At 33.2% G+C, this 12,837-nt stretch overlaps 1 protein-coding gene across 2 annotated transcripts in view; it reads left to right on the top strand.

Annotated features, from left to right (window-relative positions):
* The window catches only part of LOC106673956 (homeobox protein unc-4-like), a 94,239-nt gene that overhangs the window by 24,279 nt on the left and 57,123 nt on the right, over nt 1-12,837 (top strand). The window contains exon 2 of one of the 2 annotated variants that reach the window (XM_014406360.2): nt 2,682-2,687. The exons of the other annotated variant lie outside the window; for it this stretch is intronic. Coding sequence (XP_014261846.1) covers nt 2,682-2,687 — 6 coding nt within the window. The remainder of the gene's footprint in view (nt 1-2,681; nt 2,688-12,837) is intronic. 2 annotated transcript variants of the gene reach the window in all.

Genomic DNA, 12,837 nt, shown 5'->3' with positions numbered 1-12,837 from the left:
ATTTAACATTTTGGGTTAACCGAACTTTAACCGAACCAACAACGACAGCCCGTAAAAGTCCGTCAAAGACCAAATTACGGTTGTAGATAACTCCCAATGGTATAACAACCATGATAATCACATTACAAAAACAAAGGTCAATATACATTTTACTTCTGAAAGCAAAACAAAGTGAGATTCAATCTCTTACGATTCCAGCAAAGGAAAAAATGAGTTGAACAAATTACTTATCGTTAAGCTGTGAATCAAGATTATATCTAATAGGAAACAACTATTCCGGGTGGCTACCAATCATATTCCAATAATTTTCATTCGCCCCGTCGATTGGGTACTTGTAATTATTTATGATGTAAACAAAAAAAACTAATATTTCGGATTATTTAACATTCTTTTAACTGACTTCAAAAAAGAAATCTCTTTGAAAAATATGTATTTTTAACAATAGCAACTTTTAAAACCCGTAGATCGAATGAAATAATGGTTTCTATAGAATTGATTACTGGAGGGCAAGTTTTTTTAATAATAAATAAAAACAACTGGAAGTTTTTGATAGCCGGTTTTAACAAGATAACGCTGATGAAGGAACAGAATATAAAAAAATCAATGACTAAGGCAATGTAAATTACTTAAAAGCCAAAAAGACAATTCAAAAACAGGATTTCGAAAGGAAAAAGTACCTAGTAATATTGTGCTCTTAAAATTAATCAAATAAAAAAAGATTTAAAGATAAATCAAGTTAAAAAATGTATAGATAAAATTGTTCACATTTGTATATACTGAGCAAAAAAGTGGCCACCCCTTAGTATTTTAATTATCCCTTAGACAATCCTCCTTTGATTATCTTACAGCAATATATGGTCCGTTTTAAAAGATTAGAGGTAAATAAAACACAGATAAAATCTTCCACTTGTGTTTACAATTGAGTTTTGCAAATAATTTTTGAATAGTCAACCTCTTATTTGTCGTTTTGTTTAAAGGTTCTTTCTAACGTTCCGGTGGTTTGATTTTTTAAGTTGTGCCATTTTTATTTTCAAATTTGTTTGAGTGATAGTTTAAAGCGGTACAGGATTCGGCTAGTATCAAAGCATTTGTTGGAAGGTGGAACAAGTCGAGGTATGTGGTCAGGGTGCTTAACATACTCAACCACTCAGAACAACTGCCCTAAGGGTCTTCCATCGCTACCAAGATGCTGGAGGTTACTCAAGTAGGCATGGATCAGGTCGAAACCGTATCACATCTCACAGTGATGATCGGTTTATGATTTTTAATGTACTCCATAATCGACATTCTCCCACGAGCAACGAGATCAAGCAACAACTTCAACAAGGTAGAAATGTTAATGTAAGTTTACTCACTGTATGAGGAAGACGTTCAGAAGCTGGCTTAATGCGAGACAGCCTGCCACTGGTCCCGAACTTATGGCAAAGCACAGAACATGTGGTTAATTTTTGCAATAAATCACATCAATTGAACTAACAGCAAGAATGGATAAAATCTTGTTTTTCGTTGAGTCAAGGTTTTGTTTGAGGTCTGATAACTGCCCATAGATGGTTTGGAGAAGAGGTTTGGGCAGGTGTTTCTGTGGACGGTCGGACAAACTTGATTTTCATCGAAGGTTTCCTAACAGTTGCGCGATGCATTGAAGATGTGTTATCCGGGAAATTGTTCCTTATATGCCACTTACTGGTGACGGTTTTATTTTTATACAAGACAAGGTCCCACACCGCTAGGATCATTGGTCACTACTTCTAACGTACTATTCTATTCTACTTCTAACGTACTAAAATCTACGATTTGGAGTGGCCAGCATGTAGTTCCGACTTAAACCCTATTGAACACGTTAGGGACGAGTAGGTCTTTGAAGTAATGCTGATACTGCGTGATGGTCAGCGCGTCGTAGATCTCATGGTGAATCGACATTGGCTCACTTATTGAGTCCGTCTTCACTCTCGGGCTTGTTGAACTGCACAAATGTAGGAGAGTATTTCACCGAAGATGGCGCAATGCCAAAACGCGTTTGAATAGTACAAAAAACCGCGTGTAAAGATCGGGGATTCAACTCATGGCTTAAACGATAAGAACTGACTATCCTAGTTATTTCAACAAAAGACTGTTTTACAACTCCATAATAAAACCAAAATGGACAACGGACTGTGGGTCCGTTCAAGCGTTCGACCACTATCTTAGTCAAACCGCTCATTCAAAAATTTTGCGAAAAATTCCCGACGCTACATTTTATGTCAGAAATGAAACTAGGTACAAAGATTCAATGATTCGGTTGTTCACGAAGTAAATTAAGTCCGTTACCGTAAATTTTATAAAAATCTTCGAAACACTACAAACTAAAAACTCTCGTCCCGCCTACTCCATCCAGCCCTACCCGCTGACTAAATAGACGATGGCCTAGAGATCTTCTGAACAGTAACAATAGCGGCGAAATTAAGTGAAAAACTGACTAAATGCTAATCAATCAAATAATTTTTTCATGTTAGATGGAGCACTATCAGTGAATAGTCTCGACACTCTTTACAGTTTCTTAAATTTGTTATAATTTACCCTAACATGTTACTTATTGGAATAATTATTTAAAAAAATAGAAATGAGACTTTTAAAGTAGATTTTACATTTTAAAGTTATGAGGAAATGCATGTATTTACTATTAAAATGTTATGCGCTTTCAGGTTCAGGTGAGTTAACTGGATTCTGCAGTCTACTAACAAATCTAAAAAAGTAAAAATAGTAAGGTAAGCTATCGAATTAAATTATGGCTTTTCTAGACCTAGTGTAAATTTAAATTTATCAAATCCACTAGTTTTCGTGGTCCACTTGACGAATTAATATATTTCAATTAATTAAGGTTTGTAGCTAGAGGTAGAATTGGTAGAGCAGCGGCGTATCTAGCCGAAGATCGTGGGTTCGAATCCCGCTCGTGACACTGACTTTTTTATCTCTACTAAAAACCTTAATTAATTTAAAATTTTCCGCCAACTTTTTCTTAAATTCGTTTATCTCAAAACTATAGTGTCAAATTAAACGTTTAACTGAAACTTTTGTGTGAAGATCTTCCGTGCTGTTGATTTCTCAAAAACGACAAAAAAAATCTTTTAATAGTTTCTTTCTAAACTAAATCATCAGTTTTCCCATGAGCTATTGAATCGTAATGACATTACTAAACAAATAAATTTCGGTATGAGACGCTTAGACTTCTAAGATGGTGGCTTATAGATGTGGCGGATAAATTATAGCCGGTTACAAATCAAACTTGCATTCTTAATATCACCGATAACCCTTATCGATATCCATCTTGATTTTTGTTTCCACCTTAAAAAATTCTAAACTGAAGTACTACTGTGCAAAATGGTATCAATTTCTACTATACTAATGTCTTATGTTTCATTAGTAGATAATAAAAATCCAACATTTGGAATAGTTAAAATAATAAAGAATGGAAATCCCTTTGTATAAATAAAAGCTTAAAATAAAAATCAAGTATATATCTTTTTGTCTTTTTAAAAATCTTTCTACAGATGGTTTAATTTTCCCAATTAGTATGCTTTTTTTGGAAAGTAGGTAAAGAAATTTTCGAATATTCGACGTTTAGTTATCCGGTGCAGTTTTCACACATAGTTTATTCCTGGAAAATATTTTCCTCGAAATACAAAAACCGGCCATCCATATTTTGTGGTTTATTTCAAACTATATTTGTATATTTTTATCGTTACTTTAATTACAACACAATTATTTTAATATAAATCTAATTAAACGAGATCAAAAACTCATGATGTTTAGTAAAAAATATTTATTTAAGATTGTTTGGAAAAAATCAATCAAAATACCGGAAAATCATTTAGTAATATATTAAAATTTATCTAACACTTTATTCTGTCACTAATGATTTTCCTGTGTATTGGAGAATTTTCTTTCAAACCATCATAATTAAACAATTGTTAAACTTATAAATTTCTAATCTCATTTAGTTTGGTTTACATTGAAAAACATTAAATTATATTTAAAATACGGGAAAATCTTTTAGCGATATTTTAAAATTTAACTAACAGTTTGTTCAATCTCTAAATGATTTTCCGGTGAATTGGTGAATTTTCTTTCAAACCATCAAAATTAAATAATTCTTATTAAAACTCATGAATTTCTGATATGGTTTAATATGGTTCCATTCAAATATGTCTGTTGTCGTTAATATAAAAATAAAAATACATACATGTAGTAAAAAAACTGTTTGAAATAAAAAAACAAAATCCAATACTAGTGACTTTTTTCTCGTTGCGAATACATATAAATTATAAATATAACAAATTAAAGCATCAATAAAAATTCTGTTTATTTTCAAGGATGGAATAATGTCTTTTCCCCAAGGATATTTGTAAATAGTAACCTAGTATTACATTTTTAAAACGTGATTTATTAGCTAAATAACCTTTGCCAGATTAGACAATGTGTATGATAAGAAACTAAAATTACATAAAACAATGGTGTAATGTTTTTTAGTAGCATGAAATAATTGCGGGCCGTGTCATAAATGACTTTAATAAGAGCCGAAATGTAACGATTCAACTGGCGGAAGTCTTCAATTTTGCTTTTTTTCCAGATCTGTTATCGCAAAGTATTATATCCGTACGTTATTATATTTACTAATTCTGTGTAAAATAAAATGGTAGGAGTACCATAATATCAAAAAATTTGGGTGAACGTGATTACAGCAACAATTAAACAATGCGTAAAATAGGAAAACTTCAATTGTTTTGATTAACTCATACAGGTTCTCTCTGACATGTATTCCATTCTCTACAATCAAAAATCGCCCTTATCTCAAATATATTTATGTTATTCACGCCGGTAAAAATCCAAGATGAAATTCCGCAAAAAACTGTTTCGAATGAAAAAAATTGCAATATAATTTGTTTTATTTTAAGCTGCGAACAAAAGCTATAGTTGGCCGACAATTCGTAACATAAAAGGACTGTAATTAAAGTTAATAGAACTATAACTTCGTCTATAATTGGACGTTCCGTGGTTGAAAAATAAAATAAGACCGCCATCCATCTCTTACCCTTCAGCAATGGATGTTTATCGACCAATGACTTGGATGCCGTTGTGTTTCACAGCGAGAAAAATAATGGTATTACCCGATTTACCTAAACACGTGGTTTTTTCTTTCCCAAATGTATTACCTTACGTACCTAATAAATAATTGCATGCAAAATATTTAAAATTAACCGAGATTGTAACGTTAAAATTGGACAAAAGATGTTTGAAACCGAATTCTGTATAAATTACTACAAAGAGAAAAAATTTATTCCATTGGAAGAAACTATAACCATAATTGCATGAAAATTTTCTTAAACACTTAATTTAATAATAATAATAAAAATAATAAATTATTTTATGGCAACTGTTGTAGTTTAATGATGGCAGTGATATGGACTTGTGTGTAATTAAATATACATTTTTCTAGGAAACAAAATTATACGTATTATCTTCTCTTTTCTTAAGTAAAGAGTCAAAAATATTAAATTTAAAATATGTAAAAAATGACTGTTTCTTGTATAAAAAATGTTGAAAATGAAACACATTTCTCGTCTACTTTTGCAATTTTAGATAGTCAGTGTGGTTGCAACTGTAATTATTTAATAATAATAATTTTTTTTTAATTTTCTTAAAAAGGATTTTCTTTAAAATATTGTTTGACAAAGAGAAGCGTGGATTTTATACAGGTTAATTTATTTCAGATGTTTTCATCTACGTCCGGGCTGTGTTTTCTATTTTTTATTTAGTAATTCATATCATTTACATTTTCATTTTTATTTTATGGTTAAAAACATCAATATTAATTACCTAGCAGTCTCGCCTGTCTTCCCATGTGTTTTCAGAGTAGTTAGTCCTACTCATATTTGCCACGCTAGAGGTCTTGGGTTCAAATCCCGGCACATACTTTTTAAATTAAAATAGTATTAAAAAAGTATTGTGAGATGGTTTATACGTATTATCTTCTCTTTTCTTAAGTAAAGAGTCAAAAATATTAAATTTAAAATATGTAAAAAATGACTGTTTCTTGTATAAAAAATGTTGAAAATGAAACACATTTCTCGTCCACTTTTGCAATTTTAGATAGTCAGTGTGGTTACAACTGTAATTATTTAATAATAATGATTTTTTTTTAAATTTACTTAAAAAGGATTTTCTTTAAAATATTGTTTGACAAAGAGACGCGTAATTTTATGCAGGTTAATTTATTTCACATGTTTTCATCTACATTCGGGCTGTTTTTTCTTTTTTTTTTTCTTTGGTAATTCATATAATTTACATTTTTATTTTTATTTTATGGTTAAAACATCAATAGTAATTACCTAGCAGTCTCGCCTGTCTTCCCATGTGTTTTCAGAGAAGTTAGTCCTACTCATATTTGCCACGCTAGAGGTCTTGGGTTCAAATCCCGGCACATAATTTTTAAATTAAAATAGTATTAAAAAAGTATTGTGAGGTGGTTTGACCTTTGTCCCAGGACACGGAACGGGTATACCTTATGTCCTCCTGTAAGACAGGAATTGCTTGACTCGACTGACGATCGGATACATAATTTGTACTTGTGAACGAATTTCCTAAAGTCAATCTTTTCGAGGGAGAGAATGAATTGACATAATACCAAAAAACTTTTTTACATATTTATATTATGTAATTAGTATGTACCTTGCAGTTTTTCATGGCAATGTTGATTTGAGCGTAAAAATTTATGTATAGAGCATTCAGGCATAGAAAGTAAGAATTTTACACAACATTTTATGATTTTCTCCAAGGAAAATTGGATAATTAAGCGATGAAAGCGTAGGCTGTTTGTTAGGTGTCAATCACGAGGGTGTTTTAATTTGTTTTTCCTGGCTCGGTAGCGAGTCGGATCCGTCGACAATGTTGCCGAGAAGTCCGTCGAGGCGTGGGAGCATTGGGGAGCGGCCAAAATTGATTTTCACGGCTGCTATAATTTAATATATTGTATTAACTGCCTTGTCCTCGTCTTGACGTCTCAATCTCCATTGTCGCCTTTTGTTGGCTCTCCTTTGTCGCCACGGCCCGTTTTTTCCATTGGGCCCGACTCCCACGTGATCAGGGCCCGTATGAAACCCTGGTTACTTCACAGTCGGCGAGTTTCCCCCGCATTCCGAGGGGTGTCGGCCGCCTTTCAACCGCACAATATCGCGCAACCCCTTTCCCGTTACTCTGCCTGATTTGCGACAGATATACGACTCATTCAGCCAATAATCCGCTGATGAAGAGCTCTTTTTAATCTTAACATTAAAAGGAACTAAATATTTGGATATGCTGGGTACCATTAATTTGAAATAAGATTCCAACGAATCAACGAAGCAATTTCTCACTTTCTTTTGTTACTTCTGTCACATTCACGTCCAGTATGTACCCTTAGACGGTTTTAAACCGTGAGGAGTGTCAAATTTTAAACGGTATATATTTTAAAGAATAAAGATATATAGCTGAAGGAGAATCAACAAGATCTCGCTTTTATCACTTTTGTTAAAGCAGTCTGTCACATTCCTTTTCTCTATGTCCAAATTTCACTTTAGTCCAAAACACTAGGGGTATTCACGATGTTTGTAAGATGTTAACTCGTATTAACTCGAATAGAGAAATGTCCAGGAAGATCGTGAACGCCCCCTTCTTTTCTTAGCATGTTAAAAGTTAAATTTTCCGCAATGCTGCGATTAAGTAAGAACCAAAAATAAAGCTATAACAGTCCTTGAAGGCTTGTTGTTTGTTTTGATTTTCTTTTGTGTTAAATTATAAGTCGCCGAAAATTAGTAAAAAAGCAAAATTAATAAACTCTTACTTACTCTTAAAATGAACTATGCATTCAAAAAGTAATAACAAATGACACGCTTCAATTCCTGCCGACATGCCTAACTTGTATACTAACGACTACCGGCAGCTAATTTATAGGATAGGTGAAATGTATCCACTATGAATGAGAGTATAAGGATAGGTCAGAAATTAACAAAAGAAATGTATTCGTCTGATTAAGAATAAAAATACGTGTAAACAAAAAACAGCTGTTAAATTCATGGCTGCCATGTTGGTTACCTACACCCTAGCGGATGTGTGACTACACTATCGACCTATCACATAACCTTATCTCAACCAAGAGAAAGAATAATTAATTAATTGAAAGAAGTAACTTGGTCAATTGACCACGAAAACGTAAATAGATTAATATTTAAAAAGTAAAAAAGAATCACTTCACGAAACTGCTCCCCGTGGCCAATTCATAAGTCGCTGAGAACCCAATCCGATTATACGATTTAAAAATGGCAAAAAGAGGAAAAAAATAAGTTCTATGTGTTAACCTCGCATAGCCTATTCTTAATCGGGTGTGGATGATCCCACTTTTACGAGTCAGATACTCCGTGGACAATCTATCGTCATTGCACTAGATACGTAAGACCTTCACTACCCTTCCAACCCATCGACGCTGTCACTTTTTTATGTTTTTATCGCCAGAGAGCCAGATCGCGGTTTTAGCAGCCTCAGCCCCATTTTGTGATACATTACTTCAACAGTATTGAATAGTAATATTAGTGAAAAAAATGAAAAATCAAATTATTTACGGCACATATTATTTATTGCTAACATACGTATTATTTGCTTAGTTATTCATCATGATATGTACTCACAAAATTTTCCAAAACAAAGTTGATTTCTTGGTTTATTTTCGAACTAAATTATTGAGTCAACAAAACTGTCATCCTTACGTTAATATGATCGGACTGTGGGCTGTTAAGAAAGTAGACACGAACCTAGAAGTCTTTATGTAAGTAAGTAGTGATATTGTAATTCCTGAATGAAGATTGTTATTATTCTAAAGGTGAAAATTGTGTATTTTTACTTACCCATCAAAACATTCTACTTCTGTGAAAATACTTCTTTAATCCAATTATAAATTATATATTTATTTTGTATTATATAAATTTTCTTTTATAATTCTCTAGCCTAAGGAGAGAGTTGAATTTAGTCTGCTTATTGTTAACTTCTGGTTTTATATTTTTTCTATGAAAATGTAAATTTTGATCTGTTGAAAAGATCGGGTGGCATTCCTGCACGTGGATGGAGCTATGGAATTGTACCCATCAACTAGGTGTGACACATATGCAGGTGTTGTATAAAGAGAGGTTTTTCTAGTCGATTATATTATCAAATATAAATGAAACTTTTTGTAACGTCAACAGAAATAATCAAATTTAATTAATCAGGTGCAGTTATGACATAATCGTCCTTAACCTGATGCTAAATGTAATTACACGTACTTTTATATCTCTGTCATTATGTTAAACGAATAAAATTAAATGATATTTTGTAAAATGAAGTGTTCAATGATATGTGGGAATGAACAATTTTGTTTTTAATACAATAGTAAAAATTAAGATTCTGTAAAATTTTAATTGTAGTCAAATAATTAATTATATGGCAAAGTTGGAATTATCCACTATAATCGATGAATTGCGAGGGTGTAGAAGAAAATGATTAGCCTGAAATGAAGATAGGCTTTGGGCGATGACACTCAGGAGACCGGCAACTCGAAACTTTCTGTAATAATGCCGTCCTACTAACTCTGCTCAATGACGCTTTCGTGATGGTGAACACGCGGAAACAAATAAGCCCCTCGTTATTTACCGTTATTTAATTTTGGCGGATGCGTGCGGAAGGTTTTCCAAAGGGAAAATCTCTTATTCTTAGAAAATCTTACGGCAAAAGCTGTTATCTGGATTAACTTTTCAAGGAGGCTTTGTTTTTAGTATACGTTTTAATCATTATAATTTCTGCTCAATTATCATAATCATGCGGCTCCTAATGAACGCTTTTAGTATGTAATTTTTCTTCATAAGGCAGCCGAGAATCGCTGGTTTTTACAGATAACGATTTCTGTTTTTTTATTATATCCAATTTTTATCAGGGTATTTTCGCTCTTTTCCATTTATTTTTCAAACAATATGTGGTAATTTCGGTCTTCCCGTTTTATGTTAAAGTTCACTTTCAAAGCGATGGTGTAAAACACTTAAGCCGGATGAACATATGCTTTACCTTTTATCATACATATATATGGAAGATCTTTTCATTAGGCTACACACATCAATGCAATCCCTTGGATTGAAAAACAAGACAAAAGCTTGACAACAATTTCCTATATATAATAACAATAATTATTTTTTACGAGGGTATTTCAACTACGAGGTTATATGAATACTCGGGGTACGGTGTTTTTGAAAAAAAACCTATTCGTAAGGATATCGGATTTAGATGCAGGGCCGCTGGATACGAACCCGGGACCTTTATCTTAGAGTGATAAGTGTCAACGGCTAAACCAGTTGCGGCCACCGACGCCCGGATAATTATTAAAACAATATAAAATTAAACGGATAATGAAATAATGTATTCAAGACTGTAACTAAACCTATAATTAACTCAACTATTACACCGAGTCACTGAGAACTGAATAAAAACAAAAAATTTTTTTTTTAAACATATACATAACATCAATGAACAATTGAACAATTGAAATGAGGATTTGTAAAATTGTAACTAACATATTTCGTGGACTGGTCGAAAATTCCTTCCAGCGTACAGCTCAAGCGTGCAAAATTTGAAGACACAGGGTAGCTGCAAGGGGATGAACGCCCCACGCACAGCCTTCTGGGTAGGTTTGCAAATAGCCGGTGCTATGAAAAGGGTAGTAAGTAGTCAGTGGTTGACAAGAGTAGTGACTAGTTGAGTGGAGTTGACACTTGACAGTGGGTATGAGTCAGTTACAGTTTAAAGTTAGTTACTACGGTGTGAGCGAGTTTTGGTCGGAGAATGTCTGGCTTCGACTTTGGGTTTTGGTTAATAAAGGTTGTGTTAAAATTTGAAGACAAGGATTACTTGTTTTATTGCCCCAATAACGGATTCGGAAGAAAAACCGATGGTGATGAATAATCAACGCTCCGATATATCCATCTCTCTCTCTCTCTCTCTCTCTCTCTCTCTCTCTCTCTCTCTCGCTCTCTCTCTCTCTTTTTCTCTCTCCCTCCCTCTCTGCTCTGCCATTTTTTCTCTCAATCTACGACATCAGAAGTGGGATTGTATCTGCCTTTCTTTCAAATCTACGACATATATTTGCAGAATCAGTATCATATCTAGCCATTTTGTCGTCACTGGTCATCCGGATAAGTAAAATTTTGCTGGAAGTATTTTTTTTTTAAATTTTGGCTGTCGGGCATTTCTCTGTAAGGAAAACGAAAGACGCTACAATAAACAAGCGATGTGAAGGAAACAAATGATTAGATATTTGTGCTCCGTTGGGATAACATTTGATTCTGTTTAAGCTTTCGCTTTTGTTTTCTAGAACTTAAAAACTCATGTTTGACTCAGCACTCAACAATCAACTAAAAAAGAACATGTTTGGCTTTCTATATCAATCTGCAAATATATCGCCTTCGCCAGTTTACTTAATTGTACGAGACGACAAAAGGCTTTTTTTTTTTTTTTTTAATTAGGTATTTTATTTATTTGACAATTTTTAAGCATTTGCTGAACAAAATATTTTTATCTAGGAGCAAGAAATTGAAGTTTAACTCATATTGTTGAGTGAGTGATTGTTCTATTACAATAATTATATTTGAAAGTCGTGAAGAAATGCATGCAGAATTCGAAAATTACAGCAAAATCGTTTGCACGTTGAAATTTCTGTCGTTTTTAAATGCCTGCCAAACAAACTGTTTAAACAATTGTAAGACCAAAAATAGGAAAGTGGCAAGTCCAAAACTAGACGAGCTTATTTCTTGATTTTATAAAGTTGTTTATTTGAAATAAAGTTATCTTTTTAGCATGATCAAACTTCACCCTTTGGCACAATCCGCAAATGACATTGTAAGCCATCAACATTGAAAAAAGTGATTCTTAAATATAATAACGACTTATTATGACGTAAATAAAAATAAAAATAAATAGTTTTTAAAAAATTGAAAACTTTTTTATACATTTATTTATATTCTATGATAATTTAACCTTTTATGTTTGTGTTTATTTATGTATATTGGACCTATACATGTGATTTATAATATCAGTGTAAATATATTTCCATGTGATTTAGGAAAATACGGTAGTCATGCTGAAACGGCATTGAACCTCTTATTGGGTCCGTCTTCACTCGCGGGTTTGTTGAACTGCTCAGTAAAAACGGACCCAATAAGTGACCCCCGGTTCAGCCTGAGTTTCACCGACTCGCAGTCCAACACCTAGAATCAACCCTAAATATGACAGTGTTGCATGAAGGTGAAGTCAGTTTTCTATTCCTATAACGGGGATCGTAACATCCATCCCTTATTTTAGGATCAAAGCAGTCTCGTAAATCCTTTAAAACCTGGCATTTTTACAAGAGGGGTTTTAATTCCCCCTATGGGTTTTTTGTCAGTCAGGCTCCCGAGTTGCCGCATAAAAAGTAGTTCCCATAAGACCGGCCCAGTGGAAATGAACGCGGCATAAATCTTAGCGGTGGATATACCATAATTGCCTTATAAATACTAAAAATTGTTTAGCAGAGAGCAAAGTGGGCCTGGGGCAATTGCTCTTAGCCGGGCGGAAAAATCAATTTACAAAATATTAACGAAAGGTGTTATTCGAAAACGGTCAACGTCTCTCTCTCTCTTTGTAAAAGAGCATTCCACTGATGGCCTGTGTTTAAAAAAGCCATTATATCTCGGATTTTAAGTGGATGCAATCGCCAGCCGCCGATTAGCTACCGTTTTATTTGACAGGAAATATCTCATAACAAAGCTACGA

The sequence above is a fragment of the Cimex lectularius genome, unplaced genomic scaffold, assembly GCF_000648675.2.
Source record: "Cimex lectularius strain Harlan isolate CLEC.00 unplaced genomic scaffold, Clec_2.1 scaffold6, whole genome shotgun sequence".
Classification (NCBI taxonomy): Eukaryota; Metazoa; Arthropoda; class Insecta; order Hemiptera; family Cimicidae; genus Cimex; species Cimex lectularius.
This window is presented reverse-complemented; position numbering and strand designations above follow the sequence as displayed.